Source organism: Zophobas morio, unplaced genomic scaffold (assembly GCF_036711695.1).
Source record: "Zophobas morio isolate AGI-343-1 ecotype UQ-CSIRO unplaced genomic scaffold, CSIRO_AGI_Zmor_V1 ptg000017l, whole genome shotgun sequence".
In the NCBI taxonomy this organism is placed as follows: Eukaryota; Metazoa; Arthropoda; class Insecta; order Coleoptera; family Tenebrionidae; genus Zophobas; species Zophobas morio.
This window is the reverse complement of record NW_026972122.1, coordinates 168,751-191,465: the sequence shown is the minus strand read 5'-3', so window position 1 is coordinate 191,465 and position 22,715 is coordinate 168,751. Positions and strand designations below refer to the sequence as shown.

General features: G+C 33.5%; 4 protein-coding genes across 4 annotated transcripts; all 4 read right to left on the bottom strand.

The window, feature by feature from the left end:
• Positions 1-15: 15 nt before the first annotated feature.
• LOC135130553 (adenylate kinase isoenzyme 5-like) lies at positions 16-5,934 on the bottom strand. The gene is made up of 9 exons (XM_064057959.1): positions 5,643-5,934; positions 5,244-5,430; positions 4,811-5,182; positions 4,701-4,763; positions 1,076-1,180; positions 792-878; positions 606-737; positions 188-559; positions 16-135 (listed from the first exon to the last, which is right to left on the bottom strand). Exons 2-9 carry the CDS (start codon positions 5,409-5,411, stop codon positions 64-66), a joined length of 1,371 nt encoding a protein of 456 aa, XP_063914029.1. The 5' UTR covers positions 5,412-5,430; positions 5,643-5,934; the 3' UTR covers positions 16-63.
• Positions 5,935-13,289: 7,355 nt separating this feature from the next.
• Positions 13,290-13,945, bottom strand: LOC135130123 (myosin-VIIa-like). The gene is made up of 2 exons (XM_064057454.1): positions 13,661-13,945; positions 13,290-13,610 (listed from the first exon to the last, which is right to left on the bottom strand). Exons 1-2 carry the CDS (start codon positions 13,826-13,828, stop codon positions 13,398-13,400), a joined length of 381 nt encoding a protein of 126 aa, XP_063913524.1. The 5' UTR covers positions 13,829-13,945; the 3' UTR covers positions 13,290-13,397.
• LOC135130122 (myosin-VIIa-like) lies at positions 13,945-16,330 on the bottom strand. Its single transcript, XM_064057453.1, has 3 exons — positions 15,950-16,330; positions 14,196-15,899; positions 13,945-14,146 (listed from the first exon to the last, which is right to left on the bottom strand). The coding sequence occupies exons 1-3, from the start codon at positions 16,281-16,283 to the stop codon at positions 13,959-13,961; spliced, it is 2,226 nt and encodes a 741-aa protein (XP_063913523.1). The 5' UTR covers positions 16,284-16,330; the 3' UTR covers positions 13,945-13,958.
• A 2,685-nt stretch (positions 16,331-19,015) lies between these two features.
• On the bottom strand, positions 19,016-21,280 carry LOC135130552 (myosin-VIIa-like). The gene is made up of 4 exons (XM_064057957.1): positions 21,274-21,280; positions 19,883-21,193; positions 19,337-19,833; positions 19,016-19,287 (listed from the first exon to the last, which is right to left on the bottom strand). The coding sequence occupies exons 1-4, from the start codon at positions 21,278-21,280 to the stop codon at positions 19,075-19,077; spliced, it is 2,028 nt and encodes a 675-aa protein (XP_063914027.1). The 3' UTR covers positions 19,016-19,074.
• Between the last annotated feature and the right edge of the window lie 1,435 nt (positions 21,281-22,715).

Here is a 22,715-nt window from a genome sequence, read left to right as displayed (position 1 = left end):
CGAGAGAAAGACAAGTCAAGTTTGATGGTTTATTTGACGTTGGGATTTTGACAGGTTTTGGTTTTAGCAAGGTTCGGTGTCCAGGAAGTCGGAAATTTCTTTGAAGATGGCTTCGATGTGTCTTTCGGCGTCGATCTGTGGAACAAATGGATGACAAGAGTGGTACCTAGATGGTACTAAAACTTGCCTTCTTGACTTTGTATGCAAACTGCGCAAGGATTTGGTTGTTTTCTTGGTTGAAGGTGGTGATTCTTCGTTGCATAGTTTCTTCGTTGTCGTCACTTCTTGTTGAAGATAGTGCTCTTTTTCGCAGCCTTTCCAACATGGTGTTGTTTGAAAGCTCCAAATAGAGTACTGTAGTAGGTGCTGCGATTTTCTCTTGGAATAGAATCCCTTGTTCCTTTTGACGAGGATATCCGTCTATTAGGAAGCCTTTAGCGTTGCAGAGACGGTTCAACATTTCTGTTTTCAGCATATCTATGACGACTTCGTTCGGGACGAGTTCGCCTCTGTCCATGATGTGCTTTAGTTTTGCACCTTTGCAAGAACCATTTTCCACCTAGGTGATAAGTAGAGTAATTTGGAGCGAACCCAGTGGTACTTACTTCGTCTCGTAGTAGCTTCCCTACGGATATGTGTTCGAGACCATATTTAATGGCAATTTGCTCACACTGAGTCCCTTTACCAGAACCTGGCCCTCCTATCACCCAAATGACGGGCACATCAATGTTGGGTTTCTGTTAATCAATAAATTTAAATTGTTTGGTGGAAAATTCCCGGAAAAAAGTTACCTCTAGCTTGTGGGGGTCTACCATTGTGAATCGGACAGATTTGTTTGAAAAAGTGAAGAGATTGGTGTCGAAGTGACGCGACAGATGCCAATTTGATAATATTATTTATTTATCAATCTCACAATCAATCTTATCGATTCACGATCTTTATATAGTAAAGTAGGCTTTGAGCTGGATTACCACTTTTCTACTCCATTTATTGATCTAATAAATTCATCATTGAAAATGTTTATTGCCTTTTCTTCTCAAAAATTTAATTGCAAAAATTTTAATTGAATCTTTACCAACAGAAAGACGATCTCATGGTCAATCACATCCGAAAATACCCGAAATTGTATGTTGGGTATCCTTTGTATAGAGGGCGCTGCTATTAATTGAGCGACAATAACCTATAAAATCCACCACAGTACCCGCTAAAGCTGATTTTGGCAGATGACATACCTTCTAAAAGAACAGAGGCTGGGTGGGCGGGGCTAGTACCTGCTAAGATAAGACTGATTTTGGCAAATACGATATCCTCTACGATAAAACTGACTTTGGCAGTAAATTTTGAAAAATCGCTGGGTTTTTTTGGCATCTTCAGGAGCGGGGTTGAGAACTTAGAAAAAAGGCAAAAGAGCACGGTAACTCAGTATGTCAACCATACTAGAGGCGAAACTCTTCTGAGAGTTTTCCCAACCCGAAAAATGATCATATATTAAATCCGAATCTTTATTATTTCTCTACAAGAAATTACCACTTAGGACATGTTTTCGAGTATCGTATTATTCAAAGAATACTATGTATGATAAGAAAAAATTAAAGCCAAAGATTAAGCCCCACCCATAGCTGTAATGAAGTTTTCATTCGTTGGCAGACCTAGGGCGGAGCCTAATTGCAAAATCCATATTTTCCTACAAAAATTTGCCATTTTAAACACGTTTCAAGTTTCTAAGAAAAGAAAATCATCACAATGGAGATGGGGTGGGTGGGCGGGGTTTATATTTTGCCTTTTTTCTTAATATATACAGTATTCTTTGTAAAACACGATACGCAAAAATATGTTCTTAGTTTCATGTAAAGAAATAAGTATTTTGCAGTTAAACTCTGCTCCTTTGGTTAACGGCGAATAAAAAAATCATCACAATTGAGACAGGGCGGGTGGGCGGGCTTATATTTTGTCTTTTTGTAATAATATGTGTACACTTCTTTTCACAACACTTAAAACATGTTTAAAATGGCAAATTTGTATAAGGAAATATCGATTTTGCAATTTGGATCCGCTCCATAATTGCAAACCCCCTATTTCCCTGCAAAAGTGTACCATTTTAACAATGTTCTAAGTTTCTTGTTGTGTAAAGATGGCTATGTATATTAAGAAAAAAAAACAAATTAATTTTGACGATCACAGTTCAGGGCCAATTTTGAATTTTATTTTAGAGAAACTACTGAAATTTATGTAACTTAATTAGTTTGGTTAACTTATTTAGATATCGAAACTTCAAGACATATTTAAGAAATTGGTCAAACGAGAGGTTATCCAAAAATTATTACTGAAAGAAAAACAATTCAATGTCAATATTTTTAATTCATGGTTACCAGCACATTCCACACGTAATGGAAATTTTAATAAACATTTTGAAAATTGTCTACCTTTTCATTGATATGTCCGAAAGTAAAAAATTGAAAAACCGAGAAATCCAAAAATCGAAACATCGAAAAATTCAAAAACTGAGACATCGAGAAATCGAAAAATCATAGGATCGGGAAATTGAGGACTCGAAAGCCGAGAAAAAAAGTTAAAATTGAAAAACTGAGGAATCGACAAATTGAACAATCAAAATATTGAAACATCTGAATTTAAAAATAAAACATCGAAAAGTTGAAAAATTGGGAAATCTAAAATTTAACGAGAAATTGAAAATCCAAAAAGTAAAAAATCCGAAAATCAAAAAATCCAGGAATCCAAAAATCGAAATATTGAAAAATTCCAAAACTGAAAGAAATATCCAAAAAACTGCGGAATTAAAAAATTTGAAAATTGAGACATCGAAAAACTAAAGAAGAAAAGTCGAAAAAACGTTAGCTAAAAAAAATCGAAAAATTGAAAAATCAAAAAATTGAAGAATTGAAAGAATTCAAACTTTCGGAAGTCGGAAAATGGGTAAATGAAAAAAAGAATACTTCGGAAATCGGAAAACTGAAAATTTGGAAACGTCAAAATTTGAAAAATAGAAATACTGAAGAACTGAAAAATCAAAAAATTGAAAACTCGAAAAATCTAAAATTTAGATCATTGAACAATTAAAAAATAACAAAATTAAAAAATCAAGAAATCCAAAAAATCAAAAAATAAAAACTCGAAAATCTAAAATTTAGAAATCGATAAACTGAAAAATCGACAAATCGCAGGATCGAGAAATTGAAAAGTCAAAAAATTTTAAAAAAGAAAAATTGGAAAATCGAAAATTTAAAATTTGGAAAATTGAAAAATTTAAATAAAGAAGAACTGAAAACTCAAGAAATCGAAAAACTTGGAATGTTAAAAATTGAGAAATCGAAGTACACAACAGTCGAAAAATTGAAAAATCTAAAGTTACGTTTAACGAAAAATTAAAAATCCAAAAAGTAAAAAATCGAGAAATAAAAAAATCCAGGAGTCCAAAAATTGGAAAGTCGGAAAATCGAAATATTGAAAAATCCCAAAACTGAAAGAAATATCAAAAAATTGAGGAATTAATAAACTAGAAAATTGAAAAATCGAAACACCAAAAAAGCAAATTCGAAAAATTGGGGAATTGAAGAACTGGAAAGTCGAAACTTTGAGAAATCAAGAAATGGGAAAATAAAAAAAATAGATTAATTGAGAAATTGGAAAACTGTAAACTTAGCAACCTCGAAAATTGAATAATAGAAATACTGAAAAACTGAAAAATCAAAAAATTTAGAAAGTGAAAAATCTAAAATTTAAATCATTGAACCATTAAAATATCGCTAAATTGAAAAATCGAGAAATCCAAACATAAAAAAATCAAAAAATAAAAATTCGAAAATATAAAAGAAATCGAAAAACCAGAGGATTGAGAAATTGATTCATGACGTGTATCCAAAGACCACAGAATGTATTTTGTAAGTACTGTGATGTGTTTGAATAGTTTTAAATATTGTGCAAATCATACATACCGTGAAGGTTTTTTTTCTCTGAACATAGGATAATTCATGTATGTTGGGTTGCATAGTCATCCTCCAATGGATTGATTTGGACTTTTAAAAACTGAACATATTATCCATTCACGATCTTTATATAGTAAAGTATGCTTTGACATTTTTTCTTTAAGTTGGATAAACTGATTTGATGATTTAGTTTTTTGTCTGTCAGTAGTCTGATTAACATTTGCTTTGAGCTGGATTGCCACTTTTCAACTTCATTTATTAGATCAGAATTATTAAACGAAATTCACGATTCACAGATCATTGCGACATTATTTAAAAAGAAAATCCCTAAAATAGTTTTACTGCCACAAAAAATAGATGCTAAATGTGGCATGCGACAATATACACTTACAAAAAGCCGAATAACTGCTTTAAATAGCGTAAAGTTTGAAATGGATACCGTTAACTTGGTCATTGCTACTGAAAATTGAAAGTATCGGCAACAATGTTTATATTTCTGGCATATTTCTTAACCTTTAATTCAATAAAACATAACCTAACGAAAAAAGTTCAGGGAATTTTTATTCTTCTGCATCGAATACCAACAAACTCACTAGATTTTCATGGCCAACTCTACTATATAAAGATCGTGAACGGATAACTCAATCTTATTATAGAGTTAGCAAAACTAAATTAACAACGCCATCCCTAGAGACTTTTATTTCCGCAAATAAATAACAACAAGGATCAACAAACACGCTTGTACGTTTATGCTACCAAAGGGTCCAGGTACGTCTGGACTTCGGCGAAGATCTCATCCGTAGTTCGTTCAGCGTTGATCTGCAAAACCAAGAGAATTATCTAGGTTTGCCGAAAAACCGTTTTACCCTTTTGAGTTTTTCCGTGTACTGTTGGACCACTTGGTCGTTGTGGGTGTTGAAAGTGTGCAACCTCTTCTTGATGGTTTCTTCGTTGTCGTCCACCCGTCCGGAGGTTTTTGCGCGGCCGAGCAGTCGTTCAACGAGGGTCTTCTCAGAGGCGTCAAAGAACAAGACGACCTTGACGGGAGCGATTTTTTGCTCGAACAGTATTCCTTGTTCTTTTTCGCGGGGGTACCCGTCGATGAGGAAACCTTTGGAGGTGGAGAGGTTCTTCAGCATGGCTTCTTTGAGGAGGTCGAGGACCACTTCGAGTGGTACCAGTTCGCCGCGTTCCATGATAGCGGAGAGTTCTTTGCCGCGAGGCGAACCGCTGCTTACCTATAAGCAAAAATTAAGCAAGACCTCGAACCTTGATTTTTTGCCAAAGCCCGGTCCTCACCTCATTCCGCAGAAGATCTCCTGAAGACAAGTGCGTGAATCCGTACTTGGCTACGATCTTCTCACACTGGGTGCCCTTGCCGGACCCTGGACCGCCCAGAATCCATATGATGGGTACTTTGATTTCGGGAGTGGGGGCCTGCGTACAACGACAAGTTTTGGTTGCCATTCCGTTCAATTGTTAATTTCTGGTGAATTAATTTTTATTGTTAGTAGGGTGGTGGTGTTTACTCACCATTGTGGTTGTTAAACGCCCGGTTCAATATCAATGGGTCACTGGGACGTGCGAAGCCGAGAATAACCGCACGCTGACTGAAGTTAAAGTTAAATCGACTCGTGACATTGCCAACGTTTTTTGAGCGAATTGGAGAAATGTAGTGATTGTTGGAGTGTGACTTACCGAAGTGTAATGAGACTGACATGTCAATTTAAAATCCGTCAGGGAATGGGATGTTGAGTTGACACGTGACAGGAAGCCGCTTATTTATGTCATGGGTTAATTGTGGTACATCGTGGGCTATTTATAGGCGGTTGTTGGTTAGAAAATTCGCATTGTCTTAGATTGAATGACGAAAATAATTTTATGTGATGGACCTATTCTGATAGGTTACACAATTATTTCGTTGCGGATATTATTGGGGTCAGTGTTTGCTGCGAATAAATTTAGTGTGTTCCATATTACAGGGGGGTGTTGCGCAAACAGATAAGTGGTTAGAAATAATTTTTAGATTTTAAAACCAAAACTACATTTGTACGGTTTCAAAATTTTGGAAAATTTTGACATAGGGTACTTAAGTACCGTGGTACTTAATTCTTTTGGTTGTGTTTTATATACACAGGAACTTCTAACACACCCTTGTAATAGTTAGGAATTTGTCCTCAGACTTCAGCGTGGGTGTTTATATTGATGATATCTGTCGAATCAATAAAACTAAATTGTGAAAGACAAGATTAGACACAAATATCGTATTTCTGACGTTCATAGAATCAATATTGTTGAATTCATACGTTCTGATAAGACACCCGTCTTAAAAATTTATGTTTTTTTTATGAATTTCACGTATTATGTTCTCAGCGACAATTTTTTTAACTACAATTCAAAAGTTAATTAGTTGTTGCGTAAAACCTTGAAAACTAACGCTTTACTAATCTCCAGACACTTTGATGTATCGTTCCACATAGGTACAACTCCTAATTCATCATTTTAAATCCCTGCCAGTTCGAAAATTCCACCGATTCAAAAAATCAAATTTTAATCCTCCTCTGGGTGGTCATTTCCAAGACCACCTGTATCACAATTACCTCTTATTTATAACCCGCTTATGCAAACGCACTTGATCTATTAGACACTTCCACATGAACCCGTCGAAAAAAATGTTAGTAAACATTCAGCAGGTGATAGCGCCATATCTTATAAATACCTTGGATTCGAATACAATGCAAACTACAGAGATAATAAAAATTTGGACAAGATCTAAAAACATCTAAGTATCACTGCGATTTTCGCTCCGACTAAAAATATCGCAACTTGTACCAAGACGTGGGTGTGCTTATAAAATAAATTCGCAAAATTTCAGAAATTGTTTTATCGCTGCGAATTTTATTTTTTTTGCTGAGGGTGGTTAACCTTGCGGTTTTCAGACAAAACTAAATGGGGTGAACTATGCTAATTCTACGATTAAGAGGAGTGTGAAGTAATTTTGTAAATACTTACGTCGTCGGGAGTCATGCTGGTGTGAAAGTTGGGGTTGATTTGGGTCAGGAATTGAAATGTCAAAGGATTCGGCCTAGATTCGTCCTGGAACTAATCGATATGCCGGCTGTGCACAGGACGTGATCGAAGGATTGTTTGTGTGCGATCTGGTAGCACGATGTATTGGTTTTTAACCTGATTGGTGTTATCTGAACTAGTAGTAACGTTTTTATGGACAGTAAAGTTCGCAGCAGTACTTTAATTAGAAACAGTCTCTATCTTTTTAAGTCAAAACAATGATATTTTCTTGTAATTATTATTCAATATGTAGTTTTTTAATTTCTTTGCCTTTACAATGTAAATGATTGTATTAATGGTTGCCTATCTAATTAAAATCTACTTAATTTTTTTATCTTATCAGTATCTCTTTTTATTTTATGCTGGAAGCGATATGGATACACACAGTTTTTGTGCGTTTTTGTCATTTAACTTCTCGAGTGTAAGTCAAGGAAGTATTGTAATCGGGTCATGACTTCTAGAGTACGAAAAAATAGGTCTCCCGTTTCCGTCTGTCTTCCTGTCTGTCTGTCTGCCGTCTGTGTGCATTTTTATTAGATAGATAATATCCGAAATTACCGAACTAGTTGTTGTCAAATTTTGAATGTGATTTAGGAATATCATGTGTTAAAGCGCTAACCAAAATGTGTTTGATCATCCCAACCAACAATGGAATGACGTCATTTCTAAGTTTTACGGTAGTAAATTTTAAATTTTGTAAAATAACATACTCTTCCATTTGTGGTTTGTGAATCCCCGTTGAGTTTTTTTATTCAGCATCCAGATTTTTGGAAATTTTCGACTTTTCAGCTATTCGATTTCTTGATTTTTTGACTACTTATGTCCCAATTATTTCTCTTTTGGGATTTTTCAGTTTCTTTGTTCTTCAATTTTTCGATTACTCAATTTTTTTATTTTTGGATTTCTTGATTCTTCTAATTTTCCACTCCTCAATTTTTTGATTCATTATTTTCAGATGTTTGTTTTACGATTTTTCAGTTTTTCGATTCTTTAATTTTTTGATTTTTTCATTTTTCAATTTCTTGATTGTTGACTTTTTGATTTCCCGATTTTTCAATTTTTCGGTTTCTCATTTTACTGATGTTTCAGTTTTGGGATTTTTCACTTTTTCGATTCTTCAGTTTTTCATTTTTGGATGTTTCAGCTTCGAGATTTTTCAATATTTCGATTTTTAGATTGTAATTTTTAAATTTTCCAATTTTTCAGTTTTGGAAATTTTAGATTTTTCGATTACTCGATTTTACACTTCTTCAATATTTCTATTTTAAAATTTTTCGGTTTCTCATTTTACTGGGATTTTTCACTTTTTCGATTTTTCAATTTTTCTTCAATTTTCCATTTTTGGATATTTCAGTTTTGGGATTTTTCAATTTTTCTACTTTCCGATTTTTACTTTTTCGATTTTTCAACTTACCGATGTTTTGATTTTTTGATGCTTCGTTTTCTTTGATTGATCTTCAAATTTTTCGATATTTTAATCGTTTTAAATTTTAGATTTTTCAGTTTTTTCATTTCTCGATATTCCAATTTTTCGGCTTTTTAATTTCCGGATTTTGAAAATTTTTGATTTTTCGATTTTTTAATTGTTCAACTTTTCGATGTTTAGAGTTTTCAATGTTTCAATTTTTTGATTTTTCGTTTTATCGATATTTTAAAATTTTAAATTGTTAAATTTTTCAGTTTTTAACTTTCAGGTTTTTCGATTTTGCACTATTTCCATTTTTCAATTTTTCGATATCGCGATCTTTTGATTTTCGTTTCTCGATAATAATAATAATAATAATGTTTATTAACGGATATACCTTTACATAGAATTATAAACAATGTTACAGTTTTTCAATTTTTCGATGTTTCGGTTTTCGCTTTCTCAGTTTTTTCAATTTTTCAGTTCTTCGATATTTCTATTTCTTCAGATTTTCGAATTTTTGTTAATTTTTGATTTTTCAGTTAATAAATTTTTCAGTTTTTTGATATTTTAGATTTTACTTTTTTCGATTTTTCAATTTTTCGAATTTTTAGATTTTAGAATTTTCAAATTTTCAATTTTTTGATGTTTCGATTTCTCGATTCTTCTAATTTTCCACCCCCTGATTTTTGATTCTTTATTTTTGACGTTAGAAATGCCATTTAGAAAAAATAAAAAAAAATTTCGATTTCCCAATTTTTCGAATAATCGTTTTTTTGGTTTTTTGAATTTTGGATTTTTAAATTTTTGGTTTTTTCGTTTCGTTTTTTCGGTTATTCAATTTTTTAGTTTTTCAATTTTTCGATTTCTCAAAATTTTGATTAGTCCATTTTTCTATATTTCAGTTTTGGGATTTTTCAATTTTTCGTTTCTTCAATTCCTTGTTTCTTCAAATTTTCGATTTCTCGAATTTTTCATTTTTCGATTTCTCAGTTTTCCAACATTTCAGTTTTACGATTTTTCAATATTTCGATTTCTCATTTTCTTGATTAATCGATCTTTGGTTTTTCGGCTTTTCGTTTTCCCGATTTTCAATTTTCGGTTACTAAACTTTTCTATATTTTAGTGTTGGAATTTTTCAATCTATCGATTCTTCAATTTCTCGATTCTTCAAATTTTCGATTTCTCGATATTTTTATTTTTCGATTTCTCAATTTTCATAATTTTGCGATTTTCCAGTTTTTCGTTTCTTTAATTTTTTGATTTTTTGATTCTTCAGTTTTTGATTTTTCAATTTTTTGATTTTTGAAATTAGGATTTTTTGACTTTTCTATTTCATGATTTTTCAATTCTTCCATTTCTCATTTTACTGATGTTTCACTTTTTCGATTTTTACATGTTAGATTTTTCAATATTTCAATTTTTCGATATTTTAAATTTTCAATTTTGGAAATTTTCGATTTTTCGATTTCTTGATTTTACAGTTCTTCAATAATTCTATTCTTAAATTTTTCGATTTCTCATTTTACTAATGTTTCAGTTTTGGGATTTTTCGTTTTTTCGATTCTTCAATAATTCTTCTTCAATTTTTCATTTTTGGATATTTCAGTTGTGGAATTTTTTCTTCCAATTTTTTCGATATTTTAATCTTTTTAAATTTTAGGTTTTTCAGTTTTTTCATTCCTTGATCTTTCGATTTTTCGACTTTTCACTTTTAGATTTTTGGGCTTTTCAGTTTCCGAATTTTGAAAATTTTTGATTTCCCGATTTTTTAATTGTTCAACTTCTCGATTGATGGAAATTCGATGTTTCGATTTTTCGTTGTTTCAAATTTTTGATTTTTCGATTTATCGATTTTTTTAATATTTAAATTATTCAGTTTTTAAATTTTTGATTTTCATATTTTTCGATTTTGCGCTATTTCGATTTTCAATTTTTCGTTTTCTCGATTTTTTGATGTTTCGTTTTTCGATGTTACAGTTTTCCAATTTTTCGATGTTTTGGTTTTCGATTTTTCGGATTTTCAATTTTTCGACTTCCCTAGTTTTTCATTTCAGTTTTGGAATGTTTCCCGGTTTGTCAGTGTTTTGATTCTTTAATTTTTCGATTTTTCAATTTTTCAAATTTTAAAATTTTGCATTTTTCAATTTCTCGCTTTTTGATTTTTAGACTTTTAAATTTTAGTTTGTTCAATTTTTCGGTTTTTTGATGTTTCGATTTCTTGATTTTTCGATTTTTCAGTTCTTCGATATTTTTATTTTTTAATTTTTCGAATTTTTGGGTTTTTGATTTTTTGTGTTAAATGTTACACTTTTCGATTTTTCAATTTTTTAGTCTTCAGTTTTTTGAATTCTCCATTTTTCAATTTTTTGATTTTTCATATTGCTGATGTTTCAGTTTTGGAATTTTTCACTTTTTCGATTCTTCAATTTTTTTTTATTTTTAATTTTTGGATATTTCAGTTTTGGAATTTTTCAAAATTTCGATACTTCAATTTTTCGAATTTTTGACTTTCCGTTTTTTCCATTTTTCGACTTTTTACTTTTCAGAATTTAAAATTTTTCAATTTTTCGATTTTTAGATTTTTCGATTTCTCGATTTTACAGTTCTTCAATGTTTCTGTTTTTAAATTTTTCGAATCTTAAATTTTAGCTTCCTTATTTCTTTGGGATTTTTAACTCTTTCAATTCTTCAATTCTTCAATTTTTCTTCGATTTTTCATTTTTGGATATTTCAGTTTTGATATTTTTCCAAAATTTCGATTCTTCAATTTTTTGATTTTTCTGCTTTCCGTTTTTCCATTTCTCGATTTTTTACTTTTTCAATTTTTCAAGTTTTCAATTTTTCGATATTTTGATGTTTAATTTTAAATTTTAGGTCTTTCATCTTTTTGATGTTTCGAATTTTCGATATTTCCATTCTTCAATTTTTCGATTTTTCCACTTTTCGATTTTTCGATTTCACGATTTTTCACTTTTTCGATTTTTCAATTTTTTGATTTTTTAATGTTTCGATTACTTGATCTTTCAATTTGTCGATATTTTAAGTTCTTAAAATATTAGATTTTTTTAAATATTAGGTTTTTCGATTTCTCAATTTTACACTTACATATTTCTATTTTTAAATTTTAAAGTTTTCAATTTTTTCATTCCTCAATTTTTCGGTTTTTTAATTATACAATTTCTCGATTTATCGAGATTCGATGTTTCGATGTTTTTGCTCTTCGGTTTTTCGATTTCTCGACTTTTGACTTTTCCGAATTTTAAATTTTTCAATTTTTCGATTTTTTTAATGTTTCGATTTCTCGATCTTTCAATTTTTCGATTCTTCGGAGAATTTTATATTTAAATTTTTCAGTTTTGCAAATTTTAGATTTTTCGATTTGTCGATTTTACAGTTCTTCAATGATTCTATTTTTAAATTTTTCGAATCTTCAATTTTAGCTAAATCACTTTTTGGAATTTTTAACTTTTTCGATTCTTCAATTTTTCTTCGATTTTTCATTTTTGGATATTTCAGTTTTGATATTTTTCAAGATTTCGATTATTCTACTTTCCGTTTTTCCATTTGCCGATTTTTTACTTTTTCGATTTTTCAAGTTTTCAATTTTTCGATATTTTGATGTTTCGTTTTCGATTTCTCAATTTCATAGTTCTTTAATGTTCCTATTTTAAAATTTTTCGAATTTTAAATTTTAGGTTTTTCATGCTTTCGATGTTTCGAATTTTCGATATTTCCATTCTTCAATTATTCGATTTTTCCACTTTTCGATTTTTCGATTTCAGTTTTTTGATTTTTTAATGTTTCGATTTCTTGATCTTTCAACTTATCAATATTTCTATATTTCTTAAAATATTAGATTTTTCGATTTCTCAATTTTACACTTGCATGTTTCTAATTTTAAATTTTCGTTTTTTCAATTTTTTCATTCCTCAATTTTTCGATTTTTTAATCGAGATTTGATGTTTTTGCTTTTCGGTTTTTAGACTTATAGATTTTTTTATTGTGAATTCAATTTTTAACTTTTAAATTTTTCGATTTTGGGCTATTTCGATTTCCCAATTTTTCTATTTCTCGATTTCTCGATCTTGTAATGTTTCGTTTTTCGATGTTGCAGTTTTTAAATTTTTTGATGTTTCGGTTTTTCCCCTTCTCGGTTTTTCTAATTTTCGACTTCTATTATTTTTTTATTGTATTTTCAGTTTTTCGATTCGTCAATTTTTCCATTTTTAAAATTTTGAATTTTTCGATTTCCTGCTTTTTCGATTTTCAGACTCTTCGGGTTTCCGATTTTAAAATTTTAGATTTTTCAGCATTTGGGTGTTTTGATGATTCGATTTCTCGATTTTTCCATTTTTCCATTTATCGATATTTCTGTTTTTTAAAATTTCAGTTTTATGGTTTTTTGATTCGGTTTCTTGACATCTCAGTTTTTCGATTTAAAAAATTTTTCGACTTTTCGATTTTTAGATTTTTCAATTCTTCGGTATTTCTGTTCTTCAATTTTTCAATTTTACGATTTTTTTATTCGATTTCGTGACATTTCGGTTTTTCGATTACATATTTTTTGACTTTTTGATTTTTAGAGTTCTCGATTTTTCAAGTTTTCGATTTCTCAAGTTTTTAACATTCAGTTTTAAGAATTTTTCAGTTTCCGAATTTTAAATTTTTTTGATTGTTCGAATTTTCAGTTTTTCGATTTTTCCGAAAAACATTTTTTTTGTTGCTTTTTTCCCTTAATTACATTTAATATTGTTGGCACTTGTACGGACCACGTCCCCCTGGAATTTGGGGGAGTATTATTTTTTCGTCTCGTTTTTATTTTACACAAATCGCGGTTGGCAACAATGTAAAAAGTCAATATACCAACATTATTTGAAAATTTTTATTAAATTTATACATTTCTACAATACTTTCATAAAATTTTCCTACCCAATAAATACTTCACAGCAACATCATCACCTGCCTATCTGCTCTTTTTACAGAACAAATTTATCCTTTTCCTTTTCCTTTTTAACACTATTCCTAATATAATCCGTATAAGAAGTAATCAAATCGTCCATCTTGTACCCTTGCGACGTTTCGCACAACAACTTCGTCTTCCTCATTATATTCCCAATAGTCAGATGGAAGAACGTGTTTCCCGATGACCAATTACTCAACTCGGAAAAGTCATGAGTCGCTAGTACATCCTACAACAAAAAAATCAACCACTGGGCTACACACCCATCACCAAACATACCTTCGTCTGCGGATGCAGAACATTAACCCCTTTCTTATTAATCCCGATCAGAATAATATCCGGGTACGTCGGCTCAGTCGTCTGCTTAACCTCAAAGAACGTCGACCCGAAAGTAGGCCACTCGTAGATGATCTTCAAGAACTCCAACTTAGCTTCCTCGACACTCATATTACCAGACTTCTTGTATTCGTTCAAGATACTCTTCTTCCACTCGGACGAGCTCGCGGCTTTGACCAAATCTGCAGGAATCAAGTCCTTCACGTACTGGACGGCAGTCTGAACCTGCTGGAAGTCGTTATCACAACGAGCGTGCAAAATCAGCGCCGCCAGTTTCAACGCGTGGTGCTTGGTGCACCTGTGGAAGCCTCGAAGGTACTTGGTGGAAATGGAAAATTTGGTCGGCGTTGTGGTCCTTGCCCGGAATCGCGTTGATCCAGAGTTTCTTCATGAAAAAGACTTGGTACTGAGCTTGGATGGGGGCAGCACCTGCAAAAACCTCGTCACTTTGTGTCCACCAATCATACGATGAACTTACTGTTCCAGTTGGGTTTGCTCTTGCGCATCCAGTCAATGAGTTCGTGGAGGAAGTCATAGAAGAAGTAGTTTTCGGGAATGGAGAACACCTTGTCGGAAATCATGACGAAGAGACTAAAACCATCGGTACTCCCGAGTTCCAACCTGGAGGAGATGGTTTTGCATAGATCGGACGCTCGGGTGACTGAGTCCACCTCAAACGCTTCGTCGGTGTCATCTGGGAAGTAAATCTTGTGGTAGATTTCCATGCTGCGGTGTTGGATGGCTTCGACTTCGACGGAATACGGCGGGTATTTTCTAGGACCGACTTTCTGGCTTCTTTGAAGGCGCTTCAAGCAAGGTTCGACGACGGGGTGTGTTCGTGAGGTTAAGAATTTCTGCAGTTCAGTCATGAGCGACGCGCTTGGTATGAAAAGCCCGGTTGCTAGGTACATCAACTCCCAACCTTTCTCTTCGCTTAGTAGCAACCTATTGAATGTCAGCTGGCGCATGATCTGGACGTAGATCTCGTCTTTGAGCATGTCGTGTTTCAAAGCTTCTGCGAAAATCTGGTCGGTGTATTCGTTACTGAACTTGGCTTTGGGTGCCGGGAGGTCACCCATGTATTTGAGTATGGCGGTGAAGGCCGAACACGCCTCCTTACTCAGCTCTTCGTTCGACAGCAACTTCTGCAAGTGCGGTTGGTAGATCGGTTCGTTCGTGTACTTCCACAGCTCCTCACGAGATGCTCTTCTCGCAGCGGTGATGACCGAAGGCTTGTTGGCCGCAAGTTTCTTCCCCATGCGGAAGTGCTCGTCCGCATAGTGCGCCAAAGTGTACAACTTCATCCTCTGCATCGTCGTCAACACCGGTGCCGTCGGTTTTTTCGCCCCAACTACCCCCTCTTTCTTAAAAGCTACGAGAATATCAGCAGGCGGTTCGGTAATAGCAGGAAGGATGTAGACGTGCTCGGTTGGGAAATCTCCCACAGCAGTGTTACACTCTCCGTAGCCCCACGTTGCAGACATCAACGCCTCTCCGTTCAGACCGTTCTTCAGCGTGATCAAGTCGCCTTTGCGGAAACTAAGGAACGAAGGCGCGTTGGTTTCGTGTTTGTAGTCCTGGAGGGCCACGACGTACAACGAACGCTTCTTCAAACCGTCGAGGAGGTACTGGATGAGGGTGCACATGCTTTCGGCGTCCGGACTCAAGAACGTGTATTCTTCGTTTCGGACCGTGGTTAGTGAAAACTTGTGCAGAGGACTGTAGGGAAGCCGCTCGAAACTCACGAGACTCACGTCCGAGAAGGTCAGTTCGAGGAGGATCTGTTCTTGGTCGTCGATCATGAAAATACCGGTCCAGTTAATAGCGATGATCATGTTTTTAGTGGGAAGGTCGGGACCTCCGGTTTGGATGGCTTCATAGAATTTGGAGAAGAGAATGGGCCAAGTGTTTTTGGCGTACTTGACGATGAACTCTTGAGCTTTGATGGGGGCGAGTTTGTTTCGGACGCAGAGTAGTTTCGGGAAGGCGTCTTTGATTTGTTTTTCCCAGACGGATAGGTTGCCTTGACCTTTCTTGACGAGGTACGTCGGCATGTATTCTCCTATGCGGGTGTGGAGAACCTCGGGTTTCATTTCTGCGCCGTGGTCCACGTAGTACTGGGTAGCGATCAAGGAAGCCACGTCCAGTTCGACGTTGCAGCGGTACTCCCCGAATTTCAAACCTAGAAATTGACAATGAATACATACTAAAACAGACACGGAAGAGTAGTACCTCGGATGACTTGATGGTAGATCAAATTAGTAGCCACTGCATCTTCCGCAGGGTTGTGCCAAGGCGTGAAGATCTCCTTCCTGAAGAACAACCTCCACGGGGCGTTTCGTTCCGACTGACCCTTCTCTTTAGCGTATTGTTCGCACTGGGATATGGCGTCCATGACGTGGTCTGAGTCGCTCCCCAAAGACATGACCTTGTCGAACAACGTGATGAACAGCGAGAACCCGAAGACGTCCTTCAGCTCACGCTTGGTGGCGATCTCTTTACAAATTTCTTCGGACGTAGACGCCGAATCCACCTCCACTTTCTGGACCGAGTTATCCATGAACATCACGTCGAGGGTTATCGGATTCTTGTTTCGGGTGGCTATCAGTTCCAACCAACATGGTGGAACTTCCCTAGTTTTTCATTTCAGGAATGTTTCAATTTCCCGGTTTGGCAGTGTTTTGATTCTTTAATTTTTCGATTTTTCAATTTTTCTATTTTTAAAATTTTGCATTTTTCCATTTCTCGCTTTTTCGAATTTTTAGGTTTTAGATTTTTCAGTTTATTGATTTTTCAATTTTTTTAATATTGTAAATTTCACATTTTTGGATTTTTCAATTTTTTCGTTTTTCCGATATTTAAATTCTCGATTTTTCAATTTTTTGATTTTTCATTTCGCTGATGTTTCAGTTTTGGAATTTTTCACTTTTTCGACTATTCAATTTTTTGATTTTTTGACTTTTCGTTTTTTCGATTTCTCGACTTTTTACTTTTCCGAATTTTAAGTTTTTCAATTTTTCGATTTTTTGATGTTTCGATTTCTCGATCTTTCAATTTTTCGATTCTTCGGAGAATTTTATATTTTAATTTTTCAGTTTTGGAAATTTTACATTTTTCGATTTTTCAATTTTTCGATTTTACTGTTTTTTATTCGATATCTTGCCATCTCGGTTTTTCGATTTTTAAAGTTTTTTGTTTTTCCGATTTTTTTGAATTTTTGATTTTTCAATTTTTCAATTGGTCATTTTACTGAGGTTTCAGTTTTGGGATTTTTCACATTTTCGATTCTTCAATTTTTCTTCGATTTTTCATTTTTGGATATTTCAGTTTTGGTATTTTTCAATTTTTCGATTTTTCTGCTTTCCGTTTTTCCATTTCTCGATTTATTACTTTTTCCATTTTTCAACTTTTCAATTTATCGATATTTTAATTTTTTAAAATATTAGTTATGTCGATTTACCAATTTTACACTTGCATATTTCTATCCGTTTAATAATAATAATAATAATTATAATATAATTATATATTATTATTCCTAAATCTTCGGATTTTTCGGATTTTTAAAATAATCGATTTTTCGATTTTTTAATTATACGATTTCTCGATTTATCGAGATTCGAGTTTCGATGTTTTTGATTTTCGGTTTTTCGATTCATAGATTTTTTTTATTGTGCATTCAGTTTTTAACTTTTAGATTTTTCGATTTTGGGCAATTTCGATTTCTCAATTTTTCGATTTCTCGATTTGTCGGTCTTTTGATGTTTTTTTTTTCGATTTGGCAGTTTTAAAATTTTTCTATGTTTCGGTTTTTCCACTTCTCGGTTTTTCTATTTTTTGACTTTTATTTATTTATTTTATTTTCAGTTTTTCCATTCACCAATTTTTCGATTTCCTGCTTTTTCGATTTTTAAATTTTTCGGCTTTCCAATTTTTATTTTAGATTTTTCAGTGTTTGGGTTTTTTGATGTTTCGATTTCTCGATTTCTCGATTTTTCAATTTTTCGATATTTCTGTTTTTTTAATTTCTAGTTTTACGGTTTTTTGATTCGATATGTTGAGATCTCGAATTTTCGATTTAAAAAATTTTTCGACTTTTCGATTTTTAGATTTTTCAATTTTTCGAAATTTCTGTTTTTCAATTTTTCGATATTTTTGTTTTTTAATTTTTCAGTTTTACGATTTTTTGATTCGATTTCTGGACATCTCGGTTTTTCGATTTAAAAAATTTTTCGACTTTTCGATTTTTAGATTTTTCAATTCTTCGATATTTTTGTTTTTCAATTTTTCAATTTTACGATTTTTTAATTCGATTTCTCGACATCTCGATTTTTCGATGTAAAAAATTTTTCGACTTTTCGATTTTTAGAAATTTCAATTATTGTTTTACAACATTTCAGTTTTACGATATTTTTGTTTTTTAATTTTTAAGTTTTACGATTGTTTTATTCCATTTCGTGACATCTCGGTTTTTTGATTTAAAATATTTTTCGACTTTTCGATTTTTAGAATTTTCAATTCTTCGATATTTTTGTTTTTCAATTTTTCAATTTTATGATTTTTTGATTCGATTTTTTGACATCTCGGTTTTTCGATTTTAAAAACTTTTCGACTTTTCGATTTTTAGATTTTTCAATTCTACGGTATTTTTGTTTTTCAATTTTTCAATTTTACGATTTTGTGATTGGATTGTCTCGGTTTTTCGATTTTTAAAATTTTTCGACTTTTCGATTTTTAGATTTTTCAATTCTTGTTTTACAATTTTTCAGTTTTACGATATTTTTGTTTTTTAATTTTTCAGTTTTACGATTTTTTGATTCGATTTCTTGACATTTCGGTTTTTCGATTTAAAAAAATTTTCGACTTTTCGATTTTTAGGTTTTCAATTTTTTAATTTTACGATTTTTTGATTTGATTTCGTGACATCTCTTATTTTTCGATTAAATATTTTTTGACTTTTTAATTTTTAGATTTCTCGATTTTTCAAGTTTTCGATTTCTCAAGTTTTTAACATTCAGTTTTAAAAGTTTCAGTTTCTTGATTGTTCACTTTTTTGATTGTTCGAATTTTCAGTTTTTCGATATTTCTAAAAAACATTTTTTCTGTTGGTTTTCTGCCTTACTTACACTTCATATAGTTGGCACTTGTACGGACCACGTCCTCGTAGAATTTGGGGGGTATAATTTTTTTATCTCGTTTTTATTTTACACAAATCGCGGTTGGCAACAATGTAAAAAGTCAATATACCAACATTATTTGAAAATTTTTATTAAATTTATACATTTCTACAATACCTTCATTAAAATTTCCTACCCAATAAATACTTCACAGCAACATCATCACCTGCCTATCTGCTCTTTTTACAGAACAAATTTATCCTTTTCCTTTTCTTTCTTAACACTATTCCTAATATAATCCGTATAAGAAGTAATCAAATCGTCCATCTTGTACCCTTGCGACGTTTCGCACAACAACTTCGTCTTCCTCATTATATTCCCAATAGTCAGATGGAAGAACGTGTTTCCCGACGACCAATTACTCAACTCGGAAAAGTCATGAGTCGCTAGTACATCCTACAACAAAAAATCAACCACTGCGCTACACATCCATCACTAAACATACCTTCGTCTGCGGATGCAGAACATTAACCCCTTTCTTATTAATCCCGATCAGAATAATATCCGGGTACGTCGGCTCAGTCGTCTGCTTAACCTCAAAGAACGTCGACCCGAAAGTAGGCCACTCGTAGATGATCTTCAAGAACTCCAACTTAGCTTCCTCGACACTCATATTACCAGACTTCTTGTACTCATTCAAGATGCTCTTCTTCCACTCGGACGAGCTCGCGGCTTTGACCAAATTTGCAGGAATCAAGTCCTTCACGTACTGGACGGCAGTCTGAACCTGCTGGAAATCGTTATCACAACGAGCGTGCAAAATCAGCGCCGCTAGTTTCAACGCGTGGTGCTTGGTGCACCTGTGGAAGCCTCGAAGGTACTTGGGCAGCTCCTGGTGGAAATGGAAGATTTGGTCGGCGTTGTGGTCTTTACCCGGAATCGCGTTGATCCAGAGTTTCTTCATGAAGAAGACTTGGTACTGAGCTTGGATGGGGGCAGCACCTGCAAAAACCTCGTCACTTTGTGTCCACCAATCATACGATGAACTTACTGTTCCAGCTGGGTTTGCTCTTGCGCATCCAGTCAATGAGTTCGTGGAGGAAGTCATAGAAGAAGTAGTTTTCGGGAATGGAGAACACCTTGTCGGAAATCATGACGAAGAGACTAAAACCGTCGGTACTCTCGAGTTCCAACCTGGAGGAGATGGTTTTGCATAGATCGGACGCTCGGGTGACTGAGTCCACCTCAAACGCTTCGTCGGTGTCATCTGGGAAGTAAATCTTGTGGTAGATTTCCATGCTGCGGTGTTGGATGGCTTCGACTTCGACGGAATACGGCGGGTATTTTCTAGGACCGACTTTCTGGCTTCTTTGAAGGCGCTTCAAGCAAGGTTCGACGACGGGGTGTGTTCGTGAGGTTAAGAATTTCTGCAGTTCAGTCATGAGCGACGCGCTTGGTATGAAAAGCCCGGTTGCTAGGTACATCAACTCCCAACCTTTCTCTTCGCTTAGTAGCAACCTATTGAACGTCAGCTGGCGCATGATCTGGACGTAGATCTCGTCTTTGAGCATGTCGTGTTTCAAAGCTTCTGCGAAAATCTGGTCGGTGTATTCGTTACTGAACTTGGCTTTGGGTGCCGGGAGGTCACCCATGTATTTGAGTATGGCGGTGAAAGCCGAACACGCTTCTTTACTCAACTCTTCGTTGGTCAGCAACTTCTGCAAGTGTGGTTGGTAGATCGGTTCGTTCGTGTACTTCCACAACTCTTCACGGGATGCTCTTCTCGCAGCGGTGATGACCGAGGGCTTGTTGGCCGCAAGCTTCTTCCCCATGCGGAAGTGCTCGTCCGCATAGTGCGCCAAAGTGTACAACTTCATCCTCTGCATCGTCGTCAACACCGGTGCCGTCGGTTTTTTTTTCGCCCCAACTACTCCCTCTTTCTTGAAAGCTACGAGAATATCAGCAGGTGGTTCGGTAATAGTAGGAAGGATGTAGACGTGCTCGATCGGGAAATCTCCCACAGCAGTGTTACACTCTCCGTAGCCCCACGTTGCAGACATCAACGCCTCTCCGTTCAGACCGTTCTTCAGCGTGATCAAGTCGCCTTTGCGGAAACTGAGGAACGAAGGCGCGTTGGTTTCGTGTTTGTAGTCCTGGAGGGCCACCACGTACAACGAACGCTTCTTCAAACCGTCGAGGAGGTACTGGATGAGGGTGCACATGCTTTCGGCGTCCGGACTCAAAAACGTGTATTCTTCGTTTCGGACCGTGGTTAGTGAAAACTTGTGCAAAGGACTGTAAGGAAGTCGCTCGAAACTGACGAGGCTCACGTCCGAGAAGGTCAGATCGAGGAGGATCTGCTCTTGGTCGTCGATACATTTTTCAATTTTTTAATATTTTAAATTCTACATTTTCCGATTTTCCGATTTTTTATTCGATAGCTTGACATCTCAGTAGTTCTATTTTTTTAAGTTTTACGTTTTTCTGATTTGTTGAATTCTCGACTTTTCCATTTTTCGATTGCTCATTTTGCTGAGTTTCAGTTTTGGGATTTTTTACTTTTTCGATTCTTCAGTTTTTCTTCGATTTTTCATTTTTGGATATTTCAGTTTTGGGATTTTTCAATATTTCGATTTTTTAATTTTTCGATTTTTTAGATTTTTAGAATTTTCAAATTTTCAATTTTTCGAGTTTTTGATGTTTCGATTTTTCGATTCTTTTAATTTTCCACCCCCCGATTTTTTGATTCTTTATTTTTGACGTTAGAAATGTCATTTAAAAAAAATAGAAAATTTTCGATTTCCTAATTTTTCGAATAATCGTTTCTTTTTGTTTTTTGAATTTTCGATTTTTAAATTTTTGGTTTTTCTGTTATTCGATTTTTCAGTTTTTAAATTTTTCGATTTCTCAAAATTTTGATTAGTCAATTTTTCTAAATTTCAGTCTTGGGATTTTTCAATTTTTCATTTCTTTAATTCCTCGGTTCTTCATCATTTTTCGATTTCTCAGTTTTCCGATATTTCAGTTTTACGATTTTTCAATATTTCGATTTCTCAATTTCTTGATTAATCGTTCTTTTGGTTTTTAGCCTTTTCGATTTCTCGATTTTCAATTTTCGATTACTAAATTTTTCAATATTTTATTGTTGGGATTTTTCAATCTGTCGATTCTTCAATTTCTCGATTCTTCAAATTTTCGATTTATCGATATTTTTATTTTTCGATTTCTCAATTTTCATAATTTTACGATTTTTCAGTTTTTCGTTTCTTTAATTTTTTGATTTTTTTATTTTTCAGTTTTTGATTTTTGAAATTAGGATTTTTTGACTTTTCTATTTCTTGATTTTTCAATTCTTCGATTTCTCATTTCACTTTTTCGATTTTTACTTGTTAGATTTTTCAATTTTTTGATGTTTCAATTTCTCTATCTTTCAATTTTTTAATTTTTTCGATATTTTAATTTTTCAATTTTGGAAATTTTCCATTTTTCGATTTCTTGATTTTACAGTTCTTCAATATTTCTATTCTTAAATTTCTCGATTTCTCATTTTACTAATGGTTCAGTTTTGGGATTTTTCGCGTTTTTTCGATTCTTCAATAATTCTTCTTCGATTTTTCATTTTTGGATATTTCAGTTTTGGAATTTTTCAATATTTCGATTCTTCAATTTTTCGACTTTCTTCGTTTTTCCATTTCTAGATTTTTTACTTTTTCGATTTTTCAATTTTTCGATTTTTCGATTTTTTTAAATTATTCAATTTTTAAATTTTTGACTTTTATATTTTTCGATTTTGCGCTATTTAGAGTTTTCAATTTTTCGTTTTCTCGATTTTTTGATGTTTCGTTTCTCGATGTTACAGTTTTCCAATTTTTCGATGTTTGGGT